This window comes from Phoxinus phoxinus (genome assembly GCF_949152265.1).
Source record: "Phoxinus phoxinus genome assembly, chromosome: 24".
Lineage (NCBI taxonomy): Eukaryota > Metazoa > Chordata > Actinopteri > Cypriniformes > Leuciscidae > Phoxinus > Phoxinus phoxinus.
The window spans coordinates 4,822,932-4,849,843 of NC_136899.1; the positions used below are offsets into that span (position 1 = coordinate 4,822,932).

Below are 26,912 nucleotides of genomic sequence, written 5' to 3' on the forward strand. Positions count from 1 at the left end.
CACTCTGCTTCGTATTAGAGGAAAATTGTGTTAATTTCCACTCGAGAGGGAAAAGGTTACGAATCGCAGTGGGCCTCCGCCGAGTGGAGGACGTACACTTGATTATGCAATCTGATTTTGATTTCATTAGGCATGCAATTGATGCGAAGGAACAAAGGGGTAATTTTTCATTCATGGCGGTCTAGCTGAGCCCTGTCTTTTTCTGTAGTCTGTAATTCATACACTTCCTCCTGATCTAAAGACCATTAGGAACTCTGGGGGGTGTGTAGGATTGGGGAGATGAGGGGGGTGAGGATGAGAAAAAGAAAGAGTGAGTGAGGGAGTGAAGGAGCGCAAATGAATGAACGCATGTGTCCGCAAGTAAAAGAGTCTGTCTCGATGAGGCCCGGTCTAATCTTTCTGCTAAGTATTCACCGGAACCGTTTTAAATATGATCATTCTGCAAGCGTGCGTTCAGTTGTGTCACCGCTGACAGATATATAATATCAAAGCGCTAATGGCCTGCCCATCAGCTTTAATCAATGACATCTGCTCTAGAGGTGTGTTTATAAGAGTGTGAGACAGAGAGATTCACACCGTGGTACTTGTGTTCATTTACATGTGGTACACTACACAGGGTGCAGATGTCTTTTCTTTTATGAATAGCTTCTCAGAGTTGTGCAACCTGTCGTTGTGAACTAAGACGTAACTTTTGCAGTGATGGACAATATATATCGGGAATTTTTGGGATAAACCAATAAATCAGTTGGTTATTTTAGAGATGGTCACATTAGCGTTTTTTTCGCGCAAAATGTCAGTTTTTAAATCCACTAGCAGCTTTGTCAATATATAATGTATGTATATAATATATCAATACATTTTGTTTTCAAGTAAAAAAGTTTTTTAGTTGAAATAAACCAATTAAATCAGCTGATGATTGGTTATTTTAGAGATGAGCAGTTTTTTCCCCGGCATATGTCCATTTTTAAATATACCGTCAGTTTTGTCAATGGATAGTTTTTGGGTTTAAAAGATTATTTTGAATTTTTATTATTTAGAGTTGGGGCTTTTTCTGTGTCCAATTGCCAACTTAAAGAGAAGTGTTCATTCTGTGCATCATTTCTACCAAAGTTTTTAATGTTAAAAATATTTTTTAGCAATGGATTAAAAAATATATACATTTCAGAATTTTTACTGTAATTTTTGTTGTGCAATTGGTTGAGGTAAACAAGGATAATGTGAATGGTAGTCTTATCTAACAGACCACTAGTTTAATTAAATGTTTTGTCAACATACAACATACTATTATAGTAAATCTCCTTGAATAATCTAGTGTGCACTGAATAACTTATCTCACTTTTGTAGTTGCTAAAACAATGTTAAGATTTACTTAAAATGCAAAAAATAAGTAGATTTGAATTGCTTTGGCCATTGAAAAACTCCTGACCACTACAGCTTATGTGTACTGTGAGAATTTTTTTTGTAGTGTGTGTGTGTGTGTGTGTGTGTGTGTGTGTGTGTGTGTGTGTGTGTGTGTGTGTGTGCGCCACCCTCCTATCTAGCTATCCATAGTCGATCACTAACCTTAAGTAAATCCTAAATGAGCATTGTTGATGTGTTTGTGTATGAATGTCCTCATCCAGCACTTTTATGACTGAGTCTCCTTTAATGACACTTTCACACATACGTTAGTCTCATGACAGCCTCTTTCAATAATGGCACAATCATTTCGGATGCTCTTTTATATGTGAGGAGGAAATAAGATGTTTTGTATCTTTCTAAAACAGTTTCAGATGCTTATTATCCAATACACCGCTTGAAATCGAATGGACTCCGCTTCTGCTTGCGAAGAGCTTGAGTCATACGCTCTAGAAGCGAGAAGTTGTGGCTAAAATATCAGTTTATTGGTTGTCACGGCGTCGCCGTTGGACCTGACATGTTTCAAATGTCGGCATCGGGATCATTGCGGCTTACGCAAACGAACACAATGTAATCTGTATGTCTTCCCAAGTCGCAGAAATCCACTCGGTTTGTAAGGGCGCCGCGGTGCCGTTTCTCTTTGACCCGAACAGCAGATGATCTAACAGAAACCCCCCTCCACCCTGACCCCTCCCCCGCCCTCCCTTCGACATTAGCATGGATGCTTCATTATCTCCGCACTTGTATATAATGGCAGCGGCGGCTCAGAGGGTCAGGGCTCGCTCCACGGCTCATCAGCCATCTGACAGCGCTCGGCGAGAGAGATGAGGAGAAATCATCAGCACCCCCTGCTAATCCATCGCCTCTACTTAACACCACAACCTCAGGCCTCCCTTCACCAGGACCCTAATACTTAGCCTAATAGCGTGTACGGATGGCAAGAAAAGTGCAAAGGACATTTAGATGTTTTTTCTAGACGTGATCCGATAATGATTTGACCATTTGTACACACTTGCGCAAAAGAACAATCAAAGCACATAATCATCAAGATTCTTGACTGTGAAACGTTTGTTTTTAAAGGTATAGAGTGGCACTAAACAGAACTGCAAAAATAACTTGGATGGATGGATAGCCACAATCATGCAAACAAACAGAATTTTGAAAATGTGTGTTTTTGAGATCATGGTCACATCTCTAACTCCACACATCGTGTCACTCTCGGCGCGTGTGTGAAGTGGCAGGAGATCTTGTGTACAGTCTCTGCCCTGCACTCTCCTCTGATTTTCTCCACATTGTAATTGCATTATCCCCTTTTTATGCAGAATTGTTCTCTGGGGACTAATTGATGGAGACATGTTTAATTCATCAATCATTAGCATCAAATTTGACAATTAGTGATGATTGTTGAATTCTTGATGGAGATGAGGCATGGTTAGGGGCTCGGTTTGTCTTTTTTTTTTTCTGCACGAGCCAAGACAGAGAGAGCAAAATAAAATCATAAATAACAGTGTGGCATTATGTCTTTGAAAAGTTGTTTTGGAGCGAGAGAATGTTGGACTTTTGTTTTATTTAGTCGATCGCGAGACATGTCCGCCTTCATCGGAACCGATTTGCTTTTCAGCACTTCTGACTAAATGGCTAATAGACTTCAGATTACTTTTTCTTGTGCAATGATGCTAACTTTTATTCATTTAATTGTTGCCCAGTTTATTTTAGAAGTCAAATCAAACATTGGTATGTACACTCTAAAAAATGCTGGGTTGTTTTAACCCAATTTTGGGTCAAATATGGACTAACCCAGCTGTTGGGTTAAATTTTTATAATGCATTTTTAATCCAACATTTGGGTTTGTCCATATTTGACCCAAAATTGGGTTAAAACAACCCAGCATTTTTTAGAGTGTACTGTAGCCATCTATCTGTATGGTGGTACTACAGTTTAATATACAATTAAAAAATAAATAAATATAATGTTACACTCAGGATATGGGTCAAATATGGACAAACCCAAACGTTGGGTTAAAAATGTAATTAAAAAAATTAGCCCTACAGCTGGGTTTGTCCATATTTGACCCAAAATTGGGTTGAAACAACACAGCATTTCTTAGAGTGTATATTATTATAATATATTATATATATTAGTCTACAGTTTTGTTAAATAATCAGTTAGTGGCTTATATCAGTTAGTGGCTTATATAGTGGTTTTAAGTACATTGCCGCAGGTTTTCATGAGCATTAAAGGAGCCTAACTGATACTCCAATAGGTTTATGAAGACATAGTTCATAAGCAATTTGCTCTAAAACAATAATTACCACTTCTGCAGGATGCCAATATCATACAGCATTGATCCAAGTAATAGCGGCGTCTTAATTCATTGGTGAGGGATCTAGTCAGGGGCAATATTATGACAGAATTAATAAAATCTTCTCTTCAACAATACTGTGGTGATTACAAGTCTCCGAACAGACAAATATAAGAATAACCCTCTATTCTTTCAATTACTCACGAATTACTACTGATTGTGTCAAGGCGTTTTTTTTGCCAGGCGCTAAAGTAAACTGCGAAGAACAGACTCTTGTTAGCCTAATGCGTCCTAACCATTAGCGAGAGTAATAAGTGTATCAAATTCACATAATCATGTCTAATTAGTATCAGTAATTATCTTGTTGGGTGCGAGAATATTAATCTTGCGGTCCCCATAGGGGAAGGGCGTCTCTTGCAGGGAGAGAGCGATAGAGCTTCAACCTCACGCTGTGGAGTACTTGCTAAATTAGCATGCTCCAAATCAGCGCCGAGGAGGGAGGGGAGCGAAGGAAACGTGTCGAAGGAAAAGGCAAAATTGCATAAAGCGAAAAACAACAGAGAAAAGTTTAGTCCCACTGTGAAATGCATTAGAGCCTAGTAAATAAAAGATCCATGTTTTCTGTGTGCTTTTTAAGTTTTCGCTCGAGTTAATAGTGCGCAGGGTTTGTGCCGAACAGTTAACGGGGGTTTTGTTGACGTGCAAGTGGGTAAAACTTTTAAATTCATTTCTATTTTTGTGATACGGTTTACATTAACACTTCCGAAATCATTCCTGTGTTCTGATGCCACATTTAAGTTAGCAGATTTTTGTTGCTGCAAAGCATAGATTATATCTACAGATTGATGTTTCTTTAAAGCCTCTGGAACAACTGAAGCGGGGGGGAAAAAAATCATAAAACAGCACATTACAAAATGTAATTTTAGTAATGTGCTGTTTTTTAAACATTTTAGTAAGACTAGGCTAAAGGCGATATAAAGCCAATTAGAAAATGAACTAGCATTGAAGGAAGCGCAGACAATGTTGGATCTTAAAGAAGAAAAAGGCTAAAAACATCATTACATCGGAATTCATCTAAACCTGACCTTGAGTCTCAAATGCAGAGAATTAAATATTAGCCCTCATCTCTATCAAGCAGGGAGCCTGTTTTTCAAGAACAGGAGGAGCGGACCCCATGCGACCCGGCCAGGCCGCTGAATTGGCGCCCAACGCGGGGCATCCGCTGATTGAAGCCGGGGAGAGCCGTCAGCGCCGCCGGGAGAGATGGATGTGTCAGGCGGAGAGTGGGGGAGAGCTAATTACCGTTCCGAGTGTATCTTGTTAATTAAGGGCTAATTAGTGGCAGAAACGCAGAGGGAGCAGAGTCGGGAGACGGGGTGAGGCGTCGACTGCTCATGTATTACGAAGAGACGAATGCGCTGACGATGAAGGGAACGCGTACGCACAATCTGCAACTTCTTTAGTCATACAAGTTGATACTGTGGTTCTCATCTCATCTAAAGCAAAATAGCTGTTTTGGATTTGTTTGCTGATTGACTTGAAGTTTTATTGACTGAAAAGTACCACGGTTTTACTATAGTAACTCTACATTGGAATACCATGCTCCAGGATTGTTTAGTTTTTTTTGCCTTAATTGATAGGGATATTAGCCAGAATACCAAAAATGATGCAGAGAAGAGTTGGGATGGATCTTGTGTCGTCTGCATGAGCACACGTACAGTAGTAGTCACTAGGTCACAGCACACAGATGCAGGTGAAACTCAGCATTACAGAGCTAAGTAACTTCTCCGCACTATGAAATGTGATTTGAATGTCTCTCTAACCGAATCTCTTCCTCTCTCCTCTCGTTTGCCAGGCACTCCTCACTCGAACAGCAGCAGTTCCCTTCAGTCCGGGGGCTCTGTGGCCGGCGTGGCTTTGGGGACCAGTAAAGAGGGGATGCACCAGCGCTCGTTCTCTGTGTCCAGTGCAGAACAGTGGAGTGAGGCAGTTATCAACACCACAGCAGGTCAGAGGAGCAGAAACTCATACTCTACCATACTTTCACTTCTGGCTTGTCGATAAGTTTAAAATGTAACCAGTTTTCAGTTGCTTTTTCCATTGCTATGATATTTACAGTAGATTATCTGCTCAGGGCCAGTTTTTGTGGGATTGTGCGGCAATCTTGTGCTGTACTTATGTACAACATAAGTACAAAAACTGGCTGTGAATGCATTGATCTCGACGACTTGCATCTCATCGTTTTATCAATGTGTTTTTAATATGCCCAACATCGGCCTAATACTTTAGTATTTAGGCTGATTAATCAACTTGTTATCAGCTGCCATTGTCATCACAAAAGTATTAAAATGACAAAAAAGTTCTGAAAACCTAATTTTTTAAAGAAGATCATGTATTTATCATGATTTTACAGCATTAGCAAAAGTAATTGGGTCGAAATTATGGAATTCTCCCTAAAACTATGATCATGTGGTGAAATTTTGTTTTGGTTATGCTATTAAAGTTGGCATGGAATGAAAACTCTTTATAATTTTTCTAAATGCATGTTATAGGCTAGACCTTTTTGTGGACGATTTATTCGTGCATTTTTTTTTTTTTTTACTTTGTCATTTTTAATTAAAATGTTATAACTGGGCCTTCAAGTGAAAACGACAGACTTCTCTCCTGTGACGTATGCAGGATTTCTCCGATCACTTCTCCAAGCCTCATCTGCCTCCACTTTTAAATGCACCATTCACATCTCAAAATCCCATCAACAACCTGTAGTCTCACCCTTTTTCTTCTTCTATAATCCTTTCAGATCTGTCCCTACTTCCCGTTTCATCTATTGTACATTCTCTTTGATTGGGACAGAGGTTCTAAAGGTTTCTAATCTGTCGAAGTTATAAGTCCATTAGGATTTTACCATAGTACTAACAGTAACTGAAGAATCTGTGGCACTTTTGTTTTATCGCTTGTATCAGTGGTTGTGCTGTTAACAAGCCAATGGCTAATCAGGATAATTCAGTAATTGTGGCTTTGATCGTAACTGGTCCCGCCACCCACTGCAGCAGCGCCCCCCAAATAGTCTCTCCACCTCGCCCGTCCTCTCTCTCTCTCTCTCTCTCCTCATCCTGTCAGTGCACTTGAGTGAAGTCAAATAATATATTTGCCGGGCGTAACAACGCTGCACATTTTTCCCCCCGTCTTCACTACTTCTTTTTTTCCCCTCCCGCGTTGGAAAATGAATGCTTTACGGGGACAACATTCATCACTGGTTATTTCCCTCTCTTTGTCGGCTGGCAGTAAAAAAGCACTTAAATGCACATCAACAGAATAACAGTCATTTCCATGCATGTTTGCGCACTCGTCGTTCTCATTAGCGGCTGCTCTGTTTCTCTCCTCCTCCCCCCCCCACCCTCGCTCTCTCGCCCTCTCCGTTTTTGTCTCTCGCCCTCTCTCTCTCTTTCTCTCCTCCCCCCCTCCTTCTGTTAGGGTCCCAGGGGCCCCGCTAGTTTAAAGAGCGCTCTTTACGAGCAAACTGGAGGCCCCGCCGTGTGGCCCCGTGGTGTCGCAGACAGAACACGACGCCGCGCGACACTCGCCCTTCTCTGCTCGTCTCCGCTTGTCGAACAATCAATTTCAGCCCCGCTCCGCCATCGGCCCCCCGTCTACACCCATCAGCTCCACATCCTAAAGCAGAATTACTCAAAGCGGCCGTAGCCACGGAATGAGCTGCATATGTGTGTGTGTGTGTGTGTGAGAGGCAAAGCACTTCATTAGGCCCTGGTGTAAAATAGTTATTGTCACACACAAGCACACATACTCAGACATTTAGCTGTATCAGGATTTGGTGGATGCATTTTCTCTATGACCTGTTACCCATCAGCCTCTCGGTTCTTGCGTTTACTGAGAGCATTATAGCTTTACAGGTCATAATAGAGATAATAGAGTTTTATATCAAAGATCTCCGGAAAGAGCACACCTAGAGCAAACCACATTTATTGTGCGTAAGATTTCCACTTGTTTTTCTTCAGCAGGTTTTCTTTGCTGTTTTGTCGTCGGTCTTTAGAATGCTTAAGTTGATGTGAAGTGATTTGAAGTTGGGATGGATGTGCATGCTGAGCTAGTGATTAGGGATGCACCAAAACTTTTGATTTTAATATATATAAAAAAATCCTAATAATTAATTTCATGTTATGGCTAATTCTATGCTATTTTGTTGAAATAAATTAAGAATAAAACACAAAAAAATAAGTTAGGCATCACAATATTAACATTTGCAGTATGAAAAATTAAATGTAATTATGATCAAATACATTTAACTAAATTAAATCTAATCAAATGTAAAGATGGGCAAAATAAGCATGCACAATTATAATATATATATTTTATATAATATATTAATAATATATATATATATATATATATATATATCAGCCAATAAATATTATCAACATACTGCATGTTGCTATTATTTTTTAGTATTGCATAAAAAAAAAAAAAATTACTGATATATTATGCATCCCTACTAGTGAGATAATATCGTTTTTTTTTTTTTTTTTTTTTACACATGCTTTATAAAGGATTAATTTATAGACATACACTACCTTTCAAAAGTCTAGCGTTGTTTTTGAAAGAAGTCTCTTCTGCTGCATTTATTTGATAACAAATACTGTAAAAACAGTTATATTGTAAAATGAAATATTCCAATTTAAAATAACAGTTTGTTATTTTAATATATACTGTATGTTAAAATGTAATTTATTCCAGTGATCAAAGCTGAATTTTCAGCATCATTACTCCAGTCTTCAGTCACATGATCCTTCAGAAATCATTCTAACATGCTGATTTGCTGCTCAAGAAACATTTATTATTATTACCAATGCTGAAAATATTAAAAAAACAGCATTTATATCTTTTGTAACATTATGAATGTCTTAGTTTCTATCAAAAACAATCTTACTGACCCCACACTTCTGAACTGTACTGTACAAAAGACGATATTTGAGAATGGTTCAACTGTTTTTATTCATATACTGGTGTCCTCAACATTATAAGACCTCCCTGACTTTCATTGTATGGAAGAAAAAAAACACTGAGGCATTTTTTCTTCTTTTGTGTCCCAGAGAAAAAAAAGAAAAAGTTTGGAACGACATGTATTCGTGTCATCTGGAATGTTTTCCGCAAATTCACCTTTGATGCCCGTTTAGGTGGTAAATAGATCTTAACCATGCCCTAATCATGCCATTATCCTTGTCAAGGGTTGGAGGTCAACCAACAGATCAGGGCTGTTGAGATGAGCATCGGTAGATTGATAATATCCTCAAACAATCACATGCATCTCAACCCTGTAACTATTTCCATAGGATGTAAGTGTTGTTCTCATTTATAAGGCTGCGCCGGACATCGCTACAGACTCTGAATACTGATTCTTTTGATTAAATCTTCCCTCTTCTCTTAGTTATATTTGTGCCGTACATGCTAGATATCCCTCATAAGATAAGAGTGTGTGTTATGGAGTTGTATTCTCACCATGTATCTCAATCATGTCTTAGTTATCAAGTGTACTTAGCTAAGTGTTTTGTTTTGTACAGTTTTATAAAGGAGCTAGATTTTTACATTTTCAAAGAATGCAGTAGATAGGGTGTTCTATGTGGTTTCCAGGGCATGGAAGGGTTCTAGGGTTTCATGGAAAACATTCTAGGGTGTTCTGGGTGGTTGTCAGGGCGTTGCTACGATGTTATCGGTGGTTGCCAGGGCGTTGCTAGAGCATTCTGGGTGGTTGTTTTCTTACTCTGTTGATCATGGTGTGCATATAATCTTAATTTCCACAATTGTTCTGATTGGTTGTTAGAATGTTACTATGCTTAACTGTTGTTAGAGTTTTCTGGGTGGTTGCTAGGGTGTTCTGGGTGGTTGTCAGGGCGTTGCTATTATGTTATAGGTGGTTGCTAGGGCATTCTGGATGGTCGCTTTCTTACTCTGTTGATCATTGTGTAGTGTACATACAATCTTAATTTCCACAATTGTTCTGATATATTGTTAGAATATTGCTATGCTATTGTTAGGGTTTTCTGGGTGGTTGCCAGGGCGTTGCTAGCCTAGGGTGTTCTGGGTGGTTGCTTTCTTACTATGTTGATCACTGTATGCATTGGATCTTCATTTCCACAATTGTTCTGATTGGTTGTTAGCATTTTGTTATGCCGTTTCTAGGGTTTTCTGGGTGGTTACTAGGGCGTTGCTAGGGTATTCTGGGTGGGTGCTAGGTAGTTGTCTAACTCCTAGATCATTGAATGCACAGAATCGTCATTTCTGCATTTGTTCTGGTTCATAACATCTAGTTTTGCAGTTGCTAGGATGTTCTGGTTGATTGCAAGGGCATTGTTTTAGTCTGTTGCACATAATCTTCATTTTCACATTTGTTCTAATTGATTATTAGCTTGCTGCTATGCAGTTGCTTGGGTGTTCTAAAGAGTGTTTGCTTGGTGATTTTCTTACTCTTTTGATTATATTATAGATATAATCCTTATTTCCACTTTTTTTCTGATTGGTTGCTAGCCCGTAGCTATGCAGTTTTTATGGTTTTCTTACTCCTTTGATCATTTCATGCATATAATCCTCATACTAGTGTAAAGTGTGATGATCTGCACTTAGGCTACTTTCAGTTAGTCTGTAGATTAGCGTGCAGCAGCTGAGGTAGTCTAGCGGTGTGGCGCTAATCTGGAATCTGCCGTCGTTAAGGGGCGGAGAAGACTTCTCCCCTGCGGAGCTCGAGGAGGCTGCGAGCGCAGGGAGTTTGATTCCCCGCTCTTGGCTGTAATGAAGTTTGACATTTCGTTTGGAGAGAGCAGCGGCGTGTGCCTGCCCATGCCTTGATTAGCGCTCTCTAATTGACAATAATAAGAAGGAAGTAGTGATTGTGTTCTGCACACTTTTTTCATCATTAATTGCAGCCATTGCCATTGATTACGGACGGGGGTTGCTCACTCGGCTGCCGTGTCAAGGGGTAGGAGTGGAGGGAGGGGGGGCGTTGTCGGCTTCGTTGCAAAATTACCGTCCGCACCCGCTAGCTCTCGAATTAGCTACTGGGAGAATTAGAAGTTTCTTCTCACGTATGTCTGAAAGAAAAAAATTGAGAGCTATTAAGAAATGAGTTAATGTTCTTTGTTCACACCCTCCAATCTTTATGTGCTCACCCACAGCCCTCGTCTCCAGAACCGTGCTGTAAAGTGCCGTTTCCCGCGGGGACGCTAACGGTCGCTAATCGCAGGTTAGCTGACCACCTTATTTTCTAATGCTAACGTTACCTGAAGAGTGCTTCCAGCTAAGCTCAGATTAGGCTGTAAATGGATTCTGATCCCTTGCATATTTTAATTTACCTCACCTTAGACTGCATTGCAAAAATTATTATTCTTTTTTTTTTTTTTACTTGATTTCCAGTTAAAATCAGGGTTCCTACACAGTTTGAAAAAGTTTCTGGTCTGGAAAAGTTTTGAAAAACAAAACCGGAGTATTTCCAGACTATTACCCCTATTCAGTTTTCCATATAACATAAATGTAGAAAAAAAAAATCTACAAATAAATGTATCATGCAAGCTGAGTGATTTCATGGCAAACGTTTAGTGATTGTCGAACACGACTGAATGAATTCAAGGCACGCATTTCCAATATGCAAAACTGTTCGTCTTTACCATAAGAGAGTCTCTTAAACTTCACTAAATGAATGTGTGTGTGTGTGCCACTCAAACCAGAAACCGACAACGGGGCAAACGATCATCTAAATCAGACCGTACTTTGCTTTTTGGTGATCGTGCAACACAAACTACGCTTACAGAATCAAACCGATGTGTTTGTTGGTTATACAGTGTTTAGGTTTCTTCTCATCATGTAAGCGCATGTTATCTCTTCAGGAAAACCAATGAGAAAAAACTGAGAAAATGTACAGATGATTGTACGGTGTACTAAATATGAACCATAAATATGGTCTGACAAATATACAGAGAGGTTTGGAAATTTGAGTCTGGAAAAGTATGAAATTTTGGGTGGGTGGGAAATTGCAAGTGTGTTGAGAAAAATACACTTATATTCAAGATACAGTCTTTGATATCTTAATATCTAATAACTTAATGTATCATATAAGGATTTTTTATATACTTTTACTGGAAAACAAGACAAAATACCCATTAAGAATTATTTTTTGCTGAGTTTCTTATTTTCAAAAGTATTTAGCAAAGTTACATTCGTAGCGCTGCAATGTTAGCGGTTCCCATGAGGCATTAAAAAACATTGCACCAAAAATCTATATATTTAGATTATTTTATACGTTTTCAGGAAAAGGGGAGATTTTCAACCGTTCAGAGCTAGTCCGTTATTGTTATGACAATTGTAGGTCAATATTGTTCAAATTGACCAATTGAACAGTCTAAATTTACAGATTGAATCCAAGTGCATTTTTACTAATTTAATCATGTTTAATGAAAATAAATGTTTATTATTTTCAAGGATATTACCAGCTATCTTATATATTATCAGTTATTTTATATTTGATTTTAAATATATGTATGTATGTATGTATATAGGATATCGGGGTAGCATATTAATCAGTTTTCTCCAGTCCCATGGCATAAGTACCATTGCGTCTGTAGCCATGTACCTTGGTATTGTCATCGCCGTATCATGGCGTTTTTTTTTATTAGCGACGACTCTGTAAACAGACGTTCGGATGATTCATCTGAGGTCTGGTGTGAGGGACAAGGGCAGCCCTTGACTGTTAACCTCCACCTACACACACAATGCCACTGCTGTCACAGCCGCTGATGGCCACTCTTCTGTGTGTGTGTGTATGTGCGAGAGCTTCTGCATGTGTGTACGTGTGTGAACAGTATTCTCAAGAAGCCCTCTACCCCCAGCTGTCTGCTGTAGCTAATGATTGGTCCCAGGGGGGCTGTTGGGAAGAGGAGTGTAGAAATTGAAACAGACGTTCGCGTCCCTGCCACAACGTGTGTGGCAGCTGGGAGCGCCGCTCCGCCATTCAGCGCGAGGGAGGGTGAGCAGACTTTTAAAGTCATGAATATCAATGGTGAACACAGAGTCAGTGATGAAGCATCAACTGCCAACCTGCCGTGTTTCCAGCGAGCTTATATCACTTTATCTGCTTTGTAATGCCTAAACGGCACTCATGGTAAACATGGAGGTCTTGGGCTAAGAAAGAGACCTTGAGTGGTAGTTCTACGCTGAGCACCATTAATGATTTTGTTTTGTTTATATGACTGATAGAAATCTTGTTAAAATTGACCAATTAAACAATATACATTGGCAGATTATACTCAAGTGCATTTTCACCAATATATATATTATGAATGAAAAATTATGAATGAAATGAAAGTTAGTATCAGTTAAGTTAGCATAATATATATATATATATATATCAGTGTGAATATATTCACGTGTGTGTGTGTGCTTAAAATGAATTTGTCACACCACACTATCACTTACAATTAACTAGTTAAAGCAAAAGGTGATTATTATGGTGAAATATATTTGTTTATATGACTGATAGAAATCTGGTTATAATTGAGCAATTAAACAATATACATAGGCAGATTATACCCACAATAATCCCCTTTTGCTTTAACTAGTTAATAGTAAGTCATACTGTTGTTAATTTCAAGCACACACACACACACACAAATTATGAATGAAATTTAAGTTAGTATCAGTTAAGTTAGCATAATATATTATTCGTGTGTGTGTGTGTGTGTGTGTGTGTGTGTGTGTGTGTGTGTGTGTGTGCGTGTTTAAAATTAACCACAGTATCACTTACTATTAACTATAAAGCAAAATGTGAAAACGAAAGGTCCTAGCTACACTTTCCTTATGAATTAATGTATTAATTTGATCCTACAATGCAGACATTGATTTTTAAAAAAGCTTGTGGACATCTCATGTGTCATCTACCATTTACAAATCCATTTATGCATTTACACACCCCAGTGACATTATCATTAGGACGAATCTTTCTTGCGTATCTTTGATAAAGATAAAGCAACAATATTGATTGAGAATTATCGTAATTGTGTAACGGGGCTAATTGTTAAACCCTCTAATTTGTCTCTTGCCATGTGTAATTAAGCTCAAATCCCACAGTGCATTTGAGTAATCCTCCGCTTCATCATTTATTCATTATCAAGCTGTTCTTATTAAACACCTCAATCATAATTATTAACCGCGTCTTATCAATAAAACAACAAATTGCATCGGTTTACCAGATGAAACTGCAGCCGCACAGAAATGTAGGAGGGAAACTGAAGTGTTAAAGGTAGCATTAGCTACACGCTAAACTCATCTGTGCCTACGGCGGATTGTGTGTCTGTAGTTTATCCTCCTGTACCCCCTGCGCGCCTCCATCTCTCTCTCTTTAAAGAGCACGCTAGCCTCCAGATCCCTCAAGGTAAACCCCCAAATTACGCCTAATGTTCTACACAGGCTAATGGTTGTCAGTGCCATTAGAATATGCGTTATTTGGCTCCGCGGGTTTCAGACACTCCCAGACCCGACCGTTGCGCGCACACACACACACACACACACACACACACACACACACATTTACACGCGCACACACTCTTATACACCCCAGGCCTGTGGAGATGAATGGAGTTTGCAACACTACAATGAGCTTTTGATGCCAAGACAATGGAGGAGGCTGCCCACATCTGACACACTGTGTGTGCGAGTGTGTTTCTGAGGGCCGCTAACAATATGGGGTCCACTTTGCCGGGCCCTTCTGCCCCTGGGCTGGTCGGGGGGTTGTGGGTAATAGTGTCCCGAGGGCGCCCAAAAATGATGTGGAAGTGTCATGAAGCTCAGAAAGATGGCCGTGGCTTCCCCACTGACACCCCCTGTTCTTACCGCGTCGCCCCGTCACAGATACACACTGGCGTGCAGCGGCAGGTTAATATCACTTATATAAAATCACCTTACACCCGAACCCAACCTCTCTTGTGCTCCGATGCTCGTGTGGCCTCTCCCATTACAGCGGCGGTCCTCGGGCAAGACCAAATCATCATTTGTTACTCACGCGCACGTCCCCTTCTCGTCAAGCTAATAGAGCCGAAACCAGGAGTGTACATCTCTTGTTGTTCTCTTTGGTTGTGGATCTTCACTTGTCCTGTACAATGTGGTGGAGCCAGGGTCCAAAATTAATGAAAAATCCTCAGTTGACCTGTAATCTGTTGAGGATTTTGATCAATTTTCTGTTTCGCTAGAAAGCCAGAACTTTTTTGTCGTTTATTATTGTTTTGTATTAGTGTCTTTCTTGATTGAATGTATGTGTACACACAATATTATATAATATAATGCAAAACAATTATTACTTTATTTTTATATTGAATATTACTTAGAGATATTTTTATTATTGTTATTTTAATAATATATACATTAAAATATTTAATATATAATAGAACATTGAATGTGTATATATTATTAGATTATAGATGGAAAGATAGAAAGATAAATAAATAGATAAACACATATTATATATTTACAAACATTTATGTTAGATGGGATTAATCATGATTAATCAATTTGACAGTACTAATTATTATATATTTTTATACAAATATTAATAAATACATGCTTTTATTATTATTATTAGTTTATTAATATATACATGAACATATTTAATTAATATATATATATATATATATACAAAGCTTGACATTAACACCCGCCAAATGTGGGTGTATTTCAGTGGTGGTGTGTGTAACTACTAGCCACTTTGGATTTACATTACATTTCTTACATTTACTGTTTACATTTTTTTTTTTCAAAACCTATCGATACTGAAATATCTGAAACTCTTCCGCGGGATATACAATACCAGCTGTGCGTTCTCTCTCTCATCTCTCCGACAGCGAGTTGACACACAAACCCACATCCTCTTACTCACTCGTTTCATTTGCTCCTGTGAATATTGTTGGTGTTACAGGGCTTGAATGTTGGCGAGGGATTGCGTGTATTGAGTATAATTTTACTCATTCCCGCAGATTTTGTGTTCACAGCCAAAGTGTGCGATCATAAAGACAAGCATATTGGCTATAAAACAGTATAATGGGTCAGTGCGTCAAGTCTTAAAGTGACAGCAGCCTAATATACACGCTGCCAAATTATGAGATAATATAAAAAATATCTATATGGCAGTTTTTCCCTATTGTATCGATGTCAGAATTGGGGCGAGTAAAAATGCTGAGTGTCTAGTAACTTTGGAAAACCACTAGCCACAGTGGCTGTTGAGCTAAAAAGTGAATGTCAAGCCCTATATATATATACAAAAAAATGTAATGTGCATATATATTATTAAAATAATAACATATTAATACTATTATTTATCATTAGTTCAGGTGAGAGACTCTGTTGACTGAACTTTATGTTGTTTTCCTTCCTCCAGCCAATGGGATGACAGATCCTCTCAGCTCCGCCCCTGGCATGAGCAGCGCCACCAGTCCCAAACTTGAGCCTCCGCCGTCACCTCATGCCAACCGCAAGAAACACAGACGGAAAAAGAGCACGGGCATCACCAAACCAGACGGGCTTTCTGCAGGAAATGAAGGTAAAGGGATGCAGAACTGTTTGTGTTATTTGTAAAAAATAAATAAAAAAGACCATGTACCATTTCTCACTGTCCCATTGGTTCACAAAACAACATCAACAGCAGTAGATTTGCAGGCATCAGTAGCAGGTTTAGCAGGTGCAGGTTTGTTTTGGTGACCGAGTGCTTGTTTTAGAGAGAAAAGGCTATCAAATAAAAAAAGGTCCAGTTGGCCTGTGGCTAATAAAGTAATTTAATCCTTTTCTGAATTAGAAAACACTTCGATTTGATCCATTGTTCTGTGCCATGTGCAACAAAGATGATGTGTCATGAACACGGTGCCACTTTGGTTTTATTGCCCGTCCCAATGACAAATACAGTCTCCTAATTGGTTGTTATTGAGGAAACAAAAGCACACCCCTCAGGCTATTCTGTTGCCAATAGGCAAAATCCATCAACTAGATGGACGCTGTCCATCAATGACTATGTCACTGGTGCTTCCTAATAAATTTGTTGTTTTTTGGGGGGGAAATCATTTTATTAATACACACACAGCCAATGTGCGACTCTGACATCACACAAAGGCCATAATCAAGCACTTAAAATATAAAGACATAGGGATTAGCATTTGTTTAATCCATTTTTATTGTGTTTTCCCTTCTTTTCAGGCAGACGCTAGCGTTACCAGAATCAAGTTTAATTGTGTTTTTACATGAGCTAGAATAGCCTCAAATGATCCAGCTCCACTATTGTGACTATTTTATTGCTTTTAAATGTGTATGAACGATATTACAAGCTCAAGGGATCACAGACATGGTCATTTCCCATCGCAGCACTGATAAAGAACGAGTTAAAGACGTTCTTAGCGTTCGTTCTGTCTCATTACATGTGGCGTAATTGACAGTTCCTCAAGAATATGAGGTCTAACCTTTTGATTTACTTAAGCTTTACTTGGTCATCTGGCAGAATAACAGAGGCGGGTTGTGTGTGTGCGGACAGAATGTGGTGAGAACTTCCATCATGAACGTCGTCGTCTTTGCCTCTCTACAGTCTGAAAGCTTCTATTAGTGTGCGCTTGTCTGTTCTAGTGAGTGCATGCAGAATACAGACATATTGCTTAAGTATGAGAATCACTCATATGGAGCAAGTAGTATCTACTGAAGGCAGAGGAGTAGGAGGGGTGTAGGGGGAGCTTGGATCCTTGAATAAATTGCTATCAGTTTATCTCATTTACGGGGCAATCAAAAGCGCCGAATGCTGGCAGAAATCGAATTTTAGCTGTTGTGAAGCATCATAAATCAAATGTGCTGTCGCTCTCTAAGAAGGTGAGGCAACTTTTTTTGTGCTTTGCTTCATGAGCGAACGTCTCTGGGAAGTCTGGGAGATATTTACAGCTCTGCTTCACAAATAGTCTTAGGCAGCTGATGGTTTTACTTGTACATCCACAATTAAGTCGTGCTTAGACAACTAGATGAATTGTTAAGGGCAAAAGTGTGCTTGCTGGGAGCATTGAGAAAGCTCATAGTGAATCGGTTCATTTCAGCTGATTCACTGATTCTTCTGAACTCATCCGTTTGATTCAAGCAGGCCATGAGCAGTTTAGACCCTGAATTTGAGTTGAAGTGTAAGTTTAATCTAACAGCAAACAGGGCTTTAATTCCTCTGCACACCGAGACTCTCAGCTTCAGTGGAGCATCTCCTCCATTCCTGCGGGATAATGAACATCTCAGGTGCTTACAAGATGATCCAGGGTTCCCACTGAGTCGACTGACAGGAGCTTTAATGCCTTTCTTTGCTACTGCACCTTTATCTTCACTCATGTACAGTAAAAGATCTGCTCTGCTAGTCTGATCTTGATTAATCTGGGTATTTTCCTGTAGTCTTCCATGCACTCTTTACAGATCTATTTATTTCTGAGATGTACTTACTCTACAAAGAGTTGCATTGTCATTGCAGAACTTTTTTTCTTATATAGCAAATAAAATGAAATATAACATCAAATTATACTGTATTGAATGCGGTATATGTGCTGTTTAAAATGTGAATCACAAATTGTGTACTATAATAATTTTTTTAATAAGCTTTAGCTTAACATATATTATAGTCAAGTCAAGTCAAGAATATTTATATAGCGCTTTTCACAATACAGATTGTATCAAAGCAGCTTCACAGTATTAAATTAAAATAATAATAAAACGTCCATGTTTGGTAATGCTAATCAATAGTATTATTCATTGATTAATTAAATTGAGTATCCCCAACTGAGCAAGCCAAAGGCAACAGTGGCAAGGAAACGAAAAACTCCATCAGGTGACCTAATAGAGAAAAAAAAAATAAACAATTTTTTTTTAATAGTTATTAGTTATTTAAATTGTAAATATTTAATCTAATTTATTAGTAGTATAACAGTACTATGTTGTTATTAATATTATAATTTTTAATAATAATATATTATTATTATTATTTTATTATTTATGTTATTTAAAAAAAACAATTACATTTTTAAATATGAAATATTTAATCTAATTTATTATTATTAATATATTATTGTTGATAATAAAAATAATAGTAATTGTTGTTATTATTTGGTTTTTATATATATATATTTAAACTTATTTTAATATTGTATATGAAAGATTTTATTTAAAGGGGTCATGACATGGGTTTTTTAATTTTATTATTATGTTCCCTTAGGTGCAAATATAGTATTACTATAGTTTCTTTTACAAAAAACTTTTAAAATGTAGTGATTTATGACCTTTTCCCACCCTGTTTTTCATCCTCTGATTCAAACAGTCTGTTTTGGGGGTGTTTCCCCTTTAAGAGTTATGATTGCCCACTGTTATGATTGGCTAACGTCAGTCTTGCACTTAAAGCGTAGTTGTCTTCTGCTGGAGGCGGTCTATATGCAAACGCTGGTACGTCACTTCGTACCGTGACGTCACTTCTTACCATGGATCCAGAACGAGCTGTATTTAGAGCTTGATTAAATAAATGATTCGTTTATAATGGGGAGGACGTCTTAAGCTATGAAACTTGCAGGACGTTTTAATGGTACAAAGACCTCTTATATACCAAAAGATCAAGGCAAATTTGGTTTCTCATGTCATGACCCCTTTAAGGCCGAATCAGTTTCTCACCACCTTTAATCTAAATACAAAGATCAATAGTTTTTACTTTTAAACAGTTTTTCTACTAATATAATGTTGTGCATGTGGCATTTCTAGTTTTGCTCCCATGGGCTGATAGATACACTTGCCCAGTTTGCAGACAGCCAGCAGCGGATGAAGCGTGTGTGTTTTCAGACTGGTGCTGGTGGTTCCTCGTACCCCTGTGTCTCTCTTATACCTTTTAAAGAAGATAAAATGTGATTGCACAAATATGTTTGTACATTCATGCGCATCAGGTCATTGTTGGAGTGTTTCTCTCTGCATTTACCTTCAGTTCATTGTTTGAAGTGTGTGTGTATAGGGGGTGTTTTTGTTTACACTGTGTGTGTGTGTCTGATGGAGACGGTGAATGCGTTCTCGCCTCCTCAGTGTTTGTCCCGTATCCCCCCAGGCCCGTGTCAGTAATGGGCGCGTGCTGATTGCTCTAATACAGGTTAGGAATATTGCCTTTAATGGTGTGTAAAATGAGCAAACGCCACTGCTGACATTTACAGATGGCACAGGCAGGTCTGGTTCCTCCCAGCTGCCCGTTAATTCTTACACACCAGCTAGCATCTCTATAGGCCCAGACCTGTTTAGTGTACTAGCACACATGTGTTGGATTCAAGGTTTCGGAGTTTTTAAAGCAACACACACGCACACACACCTTGACTTAAACCCCTCGCGGCTTTGTGCCGGCGCTGATTTGATGGATTTGTGGTCGCGTGGCGGAGTGCTCTGACAGAATAGCAATCGGGTCACACTGGCAGGTCCAGATGTGGTACCGGAGCAGGCGTGTGACCCAGAGGGCGTTTGGAGAAGCATCTGCCTCGATTAGACACGATGCACTTGAGTAAATGTTGTGACTTCGGTTTTCCTCTCCTTCTTTCTCTCTCTCTCTGTGCTAATTTGCTCTGCTTTGATGTTTATTTGGGGTTGAAATGGATCTCAACTTTAAGGTCAAAATCGACTTAGTGTCCCAATAAGTGTTACTGGTCTTATTGTGCATGATTTACAGTACACATTACTTAAAACAAGAAAAAATGTCTGCATTTCTGCTAGAAAAAAAATCAATCACATCAAAACCTAACACGTTTCACCCCTCCATCCGATCAGATCCTGATGGATGAGATCAAATCCCGCCCGACTTAATTTGCATAACTCTAAAGCGCACTATTAAATCACCGGTTAATGTTAGTATATTGACAGTAAAGACGTTTAAAATGTTAAATATGATTTATTTTTCAAATAGATGCTGTTCTTTTTTAACTTTCTATTCATCAAAGAATCCTGACAAATGTATCACGGTTTACACAAAAATTTGAAGCATCACAACTGTTTTTAAAATTGATAATAGTAATAAATGTTTCTGGAGCATCATTTAAATCGTCATATTAGAATGATTTCTGAAGGATCATGTGACACTGAAGACTGGAGTAATGATGCTGAAAATTCAGCTTTGATCACAGGAATAAATTACATTTTAAACCGTATTCAAATAGAAAAGTTATTTTAAATCGTAATAATATTTTGATAATATTTCTGGTTTTACTATATTTTTGATCACGCCATACATTTTTTTTTTTTTTACAAATCTTACCAACTCCAAACCTTTGAGCGTTCTGTAAATGCAGAAAGAATAGAAACATGAATGAATGATTGCAAGGGCCAGGAGACGAGGAGGAGAGAAAGACTGTGGTTTTAGATGTTGTTATCTTTCTTTTATTGTAGCGTATTAATTAAGGTAAGTTGTTTCTGCCCTCTTTGCCTCCAGTCCCTCAGATTGGATTTTAACTGGATGTAGTCAGGCAGAACCTGCTCGGCTCCGTCTCATTACTGCTAATTTCTGAGCACCAGTGGCTGATTGGGAGCTCGTGTTATTGCACATTTTATATCAACAGACCTCAGAGTCTGTTGGTGATTTTTTAGATAATATGCTTGCTTTTTTCCTATAGTGCAGCGCATTTTCACTTTTATTCTCTTGGACCTACACTACCAATCATACACACATACAAATACTTTACTATGACTATTTTTCAAGTCATCAATACTGTGAAATAACACATATGAAAGTATGGCACAGAGATTTTGGTCCATAGTGACACGATAGCATCACACGCTTGCTGAAGATTGTCGGCTGAGCATCCATGATGAAATCTCTCGTTCACCACATCCCAAAGCTGCTCTATTGACTGAGATCTGTGACTGTAGAGGTCGTTTGAGTTTAGTGAACTGGTTTAGAAACCAGTTTGAGATGATTTGAGCTTTGTGTCATGCCAGGTTGTACTGCTGAAGTAGCCATTAGAAGATGTGTACACTGTGGTCATAAAGAGATGGACACGGTCAGCAACAATACTCAGGTAGACTGTGGCGTTTAAACGATGCTCAATTGGTCCTAAAGGCTCAAAGTGTGCAAGGAAAATATCCTCCACATCATTACACCACCAGCAGCCTGAACTGTTGATACGAGGCAGGACGGATCCATGCTTTCATGTTGTGTATGCCAATCCTGACCAGACCATCTGAATGTTGCAGCAGAAATCAAGACTCATCAGACCAGGCAAAGTTTTCTTCTCTTGTCCATTGGTGAGCCGGTGTGAATTGTAGCCTCAGTTCTCTGTTCTCAGCTGACAGGAGCGTCACTGGTGTGTCTTCTGCAGCTCTTCTGCTTCAAGGTTTGATGTGTTGTGTGTTCAGAGATGCTCTTCTGCTCCAAGGTTTGATGTGTTGTGTGTTCAGAGATGCTCTTCTGCTCCAAGGTTTGATGTGTTGTGTTGTGTGTTCAGAGATGCTCTTCTGCTTCAAGGTTTGATGTGTTGTGTGTTCAGAGATGCTCTTCTGCTTCAAGGTTTGATGTGTTGTGTGTTCAGAGATGCTCTTCTGCTTCAAGGTTTGAAGTGTTGTGTGTTCAGAGATGCTCTTCTGCTCCAAGGTTTGAAGTGTTGTGTGTTCAGAGATGCTCTTCTGCTTCAAGGTTTGAAGTGTTGTGTGTTCAGAGATGCTCTTCTGCTCCAAGGTTTGATGTGTTGTGTGTTCAGAGATGCTCTTCTGCTCCAAGGTTTGATGTGTTGTGTGTTCAGAGATGCTCTTCTGCTCCAAGGTTTGATGTGTTGTGTGTTCAGAGATGCTCTTCTGCTTCAAGGTTTGAAGTGTTGTGTGTTCAGAGATGCTCTTCTGCTCCAAGGTTTGAAGTGTTGTGTGTTCAGAGATGCTCTTCTGCTCCAAGGTTTGATGTGTTGTGTGTTCAGAGATGCTCTTCTGCTCCAAGGTTTGAAGTGTTGTGTGTTCAGAGATGCTCTTCTGCTCCAAGGTTTGATGTGTTGTGTGTTCAGAGATGCTCTTCTGCTCCAAGGTTTGAAGTGTTGTGTGTTCAGAGATGCTCTTCTGCTCCAAGGTTTGATGTGTTGTGTGTTCAGAGATGCTCTTCTGCTTCAAGGTTTGAAGTGTTGTGTGTTCAGAGATGCACTTCTGCTCCAAGGTTTGAAGTGTTGTGTGTTCAGAGATGCTCTTCTGCTTCAAGGTTTATTTATTTATTTATTTATTTATTAACATATCTTTATTGCGAGGATTAACCCCTTGAGATGAAACATCTCGTTTTCAAGGGGGTCCTCCAGTACAGCAAAGCAAAAAAGACCCAAAACAGCAGAGCAAATATCACAATCAAAGACAGCACGACAAAACACAGCAACACACACACACACACCAGCTCACAATGGTCAACCCCACCCCACCCAGCACGAACCCCACAAGGTTTGATGTGTTGTGTGTTCAGAGATGTTCTTCTGCTTCAAGGTTTGAAGTGTTGTGTGTTCAGAGATGTTCTTCTGCTCCAAGGTTTGAAGTGTTGTGTGTTCAGAGATGCTCTTCTGCTTCAAGGTTTGATGTGTTGTGTGTTCAGAGATGTTCTTCTGCTTCAAGGTTTGAAGTGTTGTGTGTTCAGAGATGTTCTTCTGCTCCAAGGTTTGAAGTGTTGTGTGTTCAGAGATGCTCTTCTGCTTCAAGGTTTGATGTGTTGTGTGTTCAGAGATGTTCTTCTGCTTCAAGGTTTGAAGTGTTGTGTGTTCAGAGATGTTCTTCTGCTTCAAGGTTTGAAGTGTTGTGTGTTCAGAGATGCTCTTCTGCGGACCTCTGTTGTGTTTTTTTTAGTTACTGTTACCTTTCTATCAGCTGAACCAGTCTGGCCATTCTCTTCTGACCATTTTCACACACCGCTCACTGGATATTTTCTCTTTTTAGGACCATTCTCTTTAAACCCTAGAGATGGTTGTGTGTGAAAATCCCTGTAGATCAGTAGTTTCTGAAATACTCAGACCAGCCCATCTGGCACCAACAACCATGCCATGTTCAAAGTCACTTAAATCATCTTTCTTCATCATTCTGATGCTCAGCTTGAACCTCAGCAGATCGTCTCGACCATGTCTACATGCTTCCGTGTGATTGGCTGATTATATATTTGTGTTGACAATCAATTGAACAGGTGTACCTAACTCTGTAAATTCAGTCAAGCGTGCAAACTTTTGACTAGTTTTGGTAGTATTATATATCTAGTTTGCTATAGTTTGAGTTAATAATTTATTGACTTTTGTATCTCAGAACTCAAATTCTGTGCCTTATTTTTGAGATTTAGACATAAACTTTCACACACCTTTTTATTAAAGAAATATTACCGAAGTAACAATTACTGTAATTTTGTGTGCTGCCTAACAACTAAGGCACAAAACGAATTTGGCCTAGCTTTTATTTTCTGTGGTTTCAAACATCAGAAACAGATTTTTTTCTTCTTTATTATAATTCCACGTTGAAATTACCTGTTGTAATGGCTAATTTATCAGATGGCCAGCCAACAGAATAATTGTTTGTGTTCGTATGCAGAGGTGTGTATAATCATTGGACAGTGGAATGCAAGATAATTGTTTTGCTGTTCATAATAGCAGACAGGAGAGAAACTATATCACAACAGCCAGAATGTTATCCAAATATATTCCCTTCTGTGATACTAAAGTATGAAATAATAGCATTCAAAGATGATGTTTGCACAATTTGTTACTAAAAACTGTTTTGAGTGGTTTAATTTGTGCCAAAAATGGAATATGTTCCCTTATTTTGACCACTCTTAGACAAAAAATAGTGATTCTATATAGAAACCAAGGGTTCTTGACTAAATTTTAAAGAACACTTCATGCCGAAAAGGTTTTATATGAGGATAAATAATTACAAATAAATCCATAAAATGATCCATTATGGGAACCCCTAAAGGTTCTACGTATGAAGCGCCTGACAGACCCCTTTAATGTTCTTTATAAAACCTTTCTTTAAGAGTAGGAAACCTCCTAAATGAATTCTAGCAACCTTTGTCCGACATATTTATCCACTTCGTGTATCCAGGCTTACGCTTGTGGTTCTTTTCCAGCTAAAAGAAGCATGAAATGTAAACAAAGAAGAGAGATCAACTGGGGCGACGGACCTTCACCCTTTAGTCCTTGATTTAGACACAAAGCTGCTGGCTCTGTATTGATCCCTGACCTGGAGTCAAGTCCCGTGAATAAATCGGGTAATTGAGGAGGGTGTCAAACTAATTGGATTGTTGCCATTCGCTTGAGGCCAAGTTCTCTGCTGAAGTGAACGGGAGTCTTTTACAATGATACGCATGTGTTGAGCGGATCGGTTCAAGCCATCATATGGAGATTATTGATTGGAGAATGGAGATGAGAGTAGACGGAGATCTATATGCTTCACATTCAAGATAAACCGCTGCCTTAAAACCCTACTCAACATCATTTGAATTTAAAGTTGTGTGCATTTTTATGTAAGGCTGGGCGGTATGACGGTAGAAATGTGTCATCTGGTTGATCTTTTGCTGTTTTGTTTATGGTAGATGCCTCAATGTACCATTTAACAATAATTTGTAATGAATAATCCCATCTTTTGGTTTATGTCTGTTAAGTTCCAATAAAAAAATGAAAAAAAGATAAAGTAGCTTTCATTTATAAATTATTTAATTCATTGGACCATCAAAAATAGACATTAAATTAATAATAATAATTAATTAAATAAATATATAGAATTCTGGTTGAAACAAGTATAAAAACATTGAATTTTCAGATTATATTGTTATAGCTAACCCTGTATATCACAGTGTGGAAAGATTTAGATTAACAAAGAAAGAAAGAAATTAACAGGGGTTGGCACATGACCTTGATAATTCATGATAATTTCTCTAAAAATGAGACCTCAATAATGTGTTAATGATCATTGGCGGTGGGCGTCAATAAATGGTGTTATTTTGTGCATTTTAATGCTAATAAACGGCTTTATTCTGTAAAACTACTGCAGTGATTGAGTCTGTGAACTTCTTCTCGCCTCACGCAGCTTCATCGGCCGCAATACTCGCGTGTGTAATCATCGTCACGTACACATCAGAGTAATCATGCTTTTGAAATGAATGTTGGGCAAATTGCAGAAATGATGGTCTGTTTTTCACCTCTCGCCCCTCATTTGAGCTCCGCGGAAACATTGCAGTACCTCGCGTGTGCTTTTGCGGTGTGGAAATTACTGTGACCAGAATGATTAACCCACATTATATTCTATTTAGGCAGCTGCAATAATAATGAGTCTTCACTGGTAATGAGATAAGTACTCTAATGGATGTATTTACCTTTTTAATCACTTGGATTTTACGATGCTGATGAACAACAGCAACTGACACTAATCGCAGATACCCATAATGCACCTTGGATATTGGCCATTTAAATGTTTGTGTCTGCAGCCTTCAGTGAAGATGAACTCTAACTTGGAAATAATGGCATATACAGTATATCCTGTTTTTTTCTTTAATCTACAATTAAAATTTGAATTATTTATTTATTTTTAATAAGGTGTACTTAATTTTATGTATATTTCATATATATATATATATATATATATATATATATATATATATATATATATAGGGCTGTCAAAATGAACACGTGATTGATTTTTCCACTTTAAGGCGTTACAAATATTTAACGCAATTAACGCGACGTCCTTTTTTTCCTACATACTTTAGTTACCCTTACATTATATAATCAGGCTCTTATTCATTTAAGATTTATTTCTTAAATGAGTTAAATAAAGTCTTAAAGTGTTAATAATTATATATCAAACATCAAATATGTTCAGATAATTGTGTAATGAAGTTGTGCCATGTTACATAACATTTTTACTTTCATTGTGGACCCACAAATCATTTGCACAGAAAGTTTTATCGTTTTCAGAAATGATCACTGTGTATTCAAACCCATCTCACGTTTGGTGTGTTTCAGAGCAAGAAGAGTCCTTTGAGTTCGTCATTGTGTCCTTGACGGGTCAGATGTGGCACTTTGAGGCTTCCACGTTTGAGGAAAGAGAACTGTGGGTCCAGGCCATCGAGAGCCAGATATTTGCCAGTCTGCAGTCCTGTGAGAGCAGCAAGAACAAGGTAAGATGGTATTATGTAAATGTTGGTACCGTGGAA

At 38.5% G+C, this 26,912-nt stretch overlaps 1 protein-coding gene across 3 annotated transcripts in view; it reads left to right on the top strand.

Annotated features, from left to right (window-relative positions):
• agap3 (ArfGAP with GTPase domain, ankyrin repeat and PH domain 3) overlaps positions 1–26,912 on the top strand; it is a gene marked incomplete at its 5' end in the record, with an annotated part of 165,550 nt that overhangs the window by 119,821 nt on the left and 18,817 nt on the right. For all 3 annotated transcript variants that reach the window (XM_079601607.1, XM_079601608.1, XM_079601606.1), the window contains 3 exons: positions 5,556–5,708; positions 16,128–16,289; positions 26,722–26,876. In XM_079601607.1, coding sequence (XP_079457733.1) covers positions 5,556–5,708; positions 16,128–16,289; positions 26,722–26,876 — 470 coding nt within the window. The remainder of the gene's footprint in view (positions 1–5,555; positions 5,709–16,127; positions 16,290–26,721; positions 26,877–26,912) is intronic.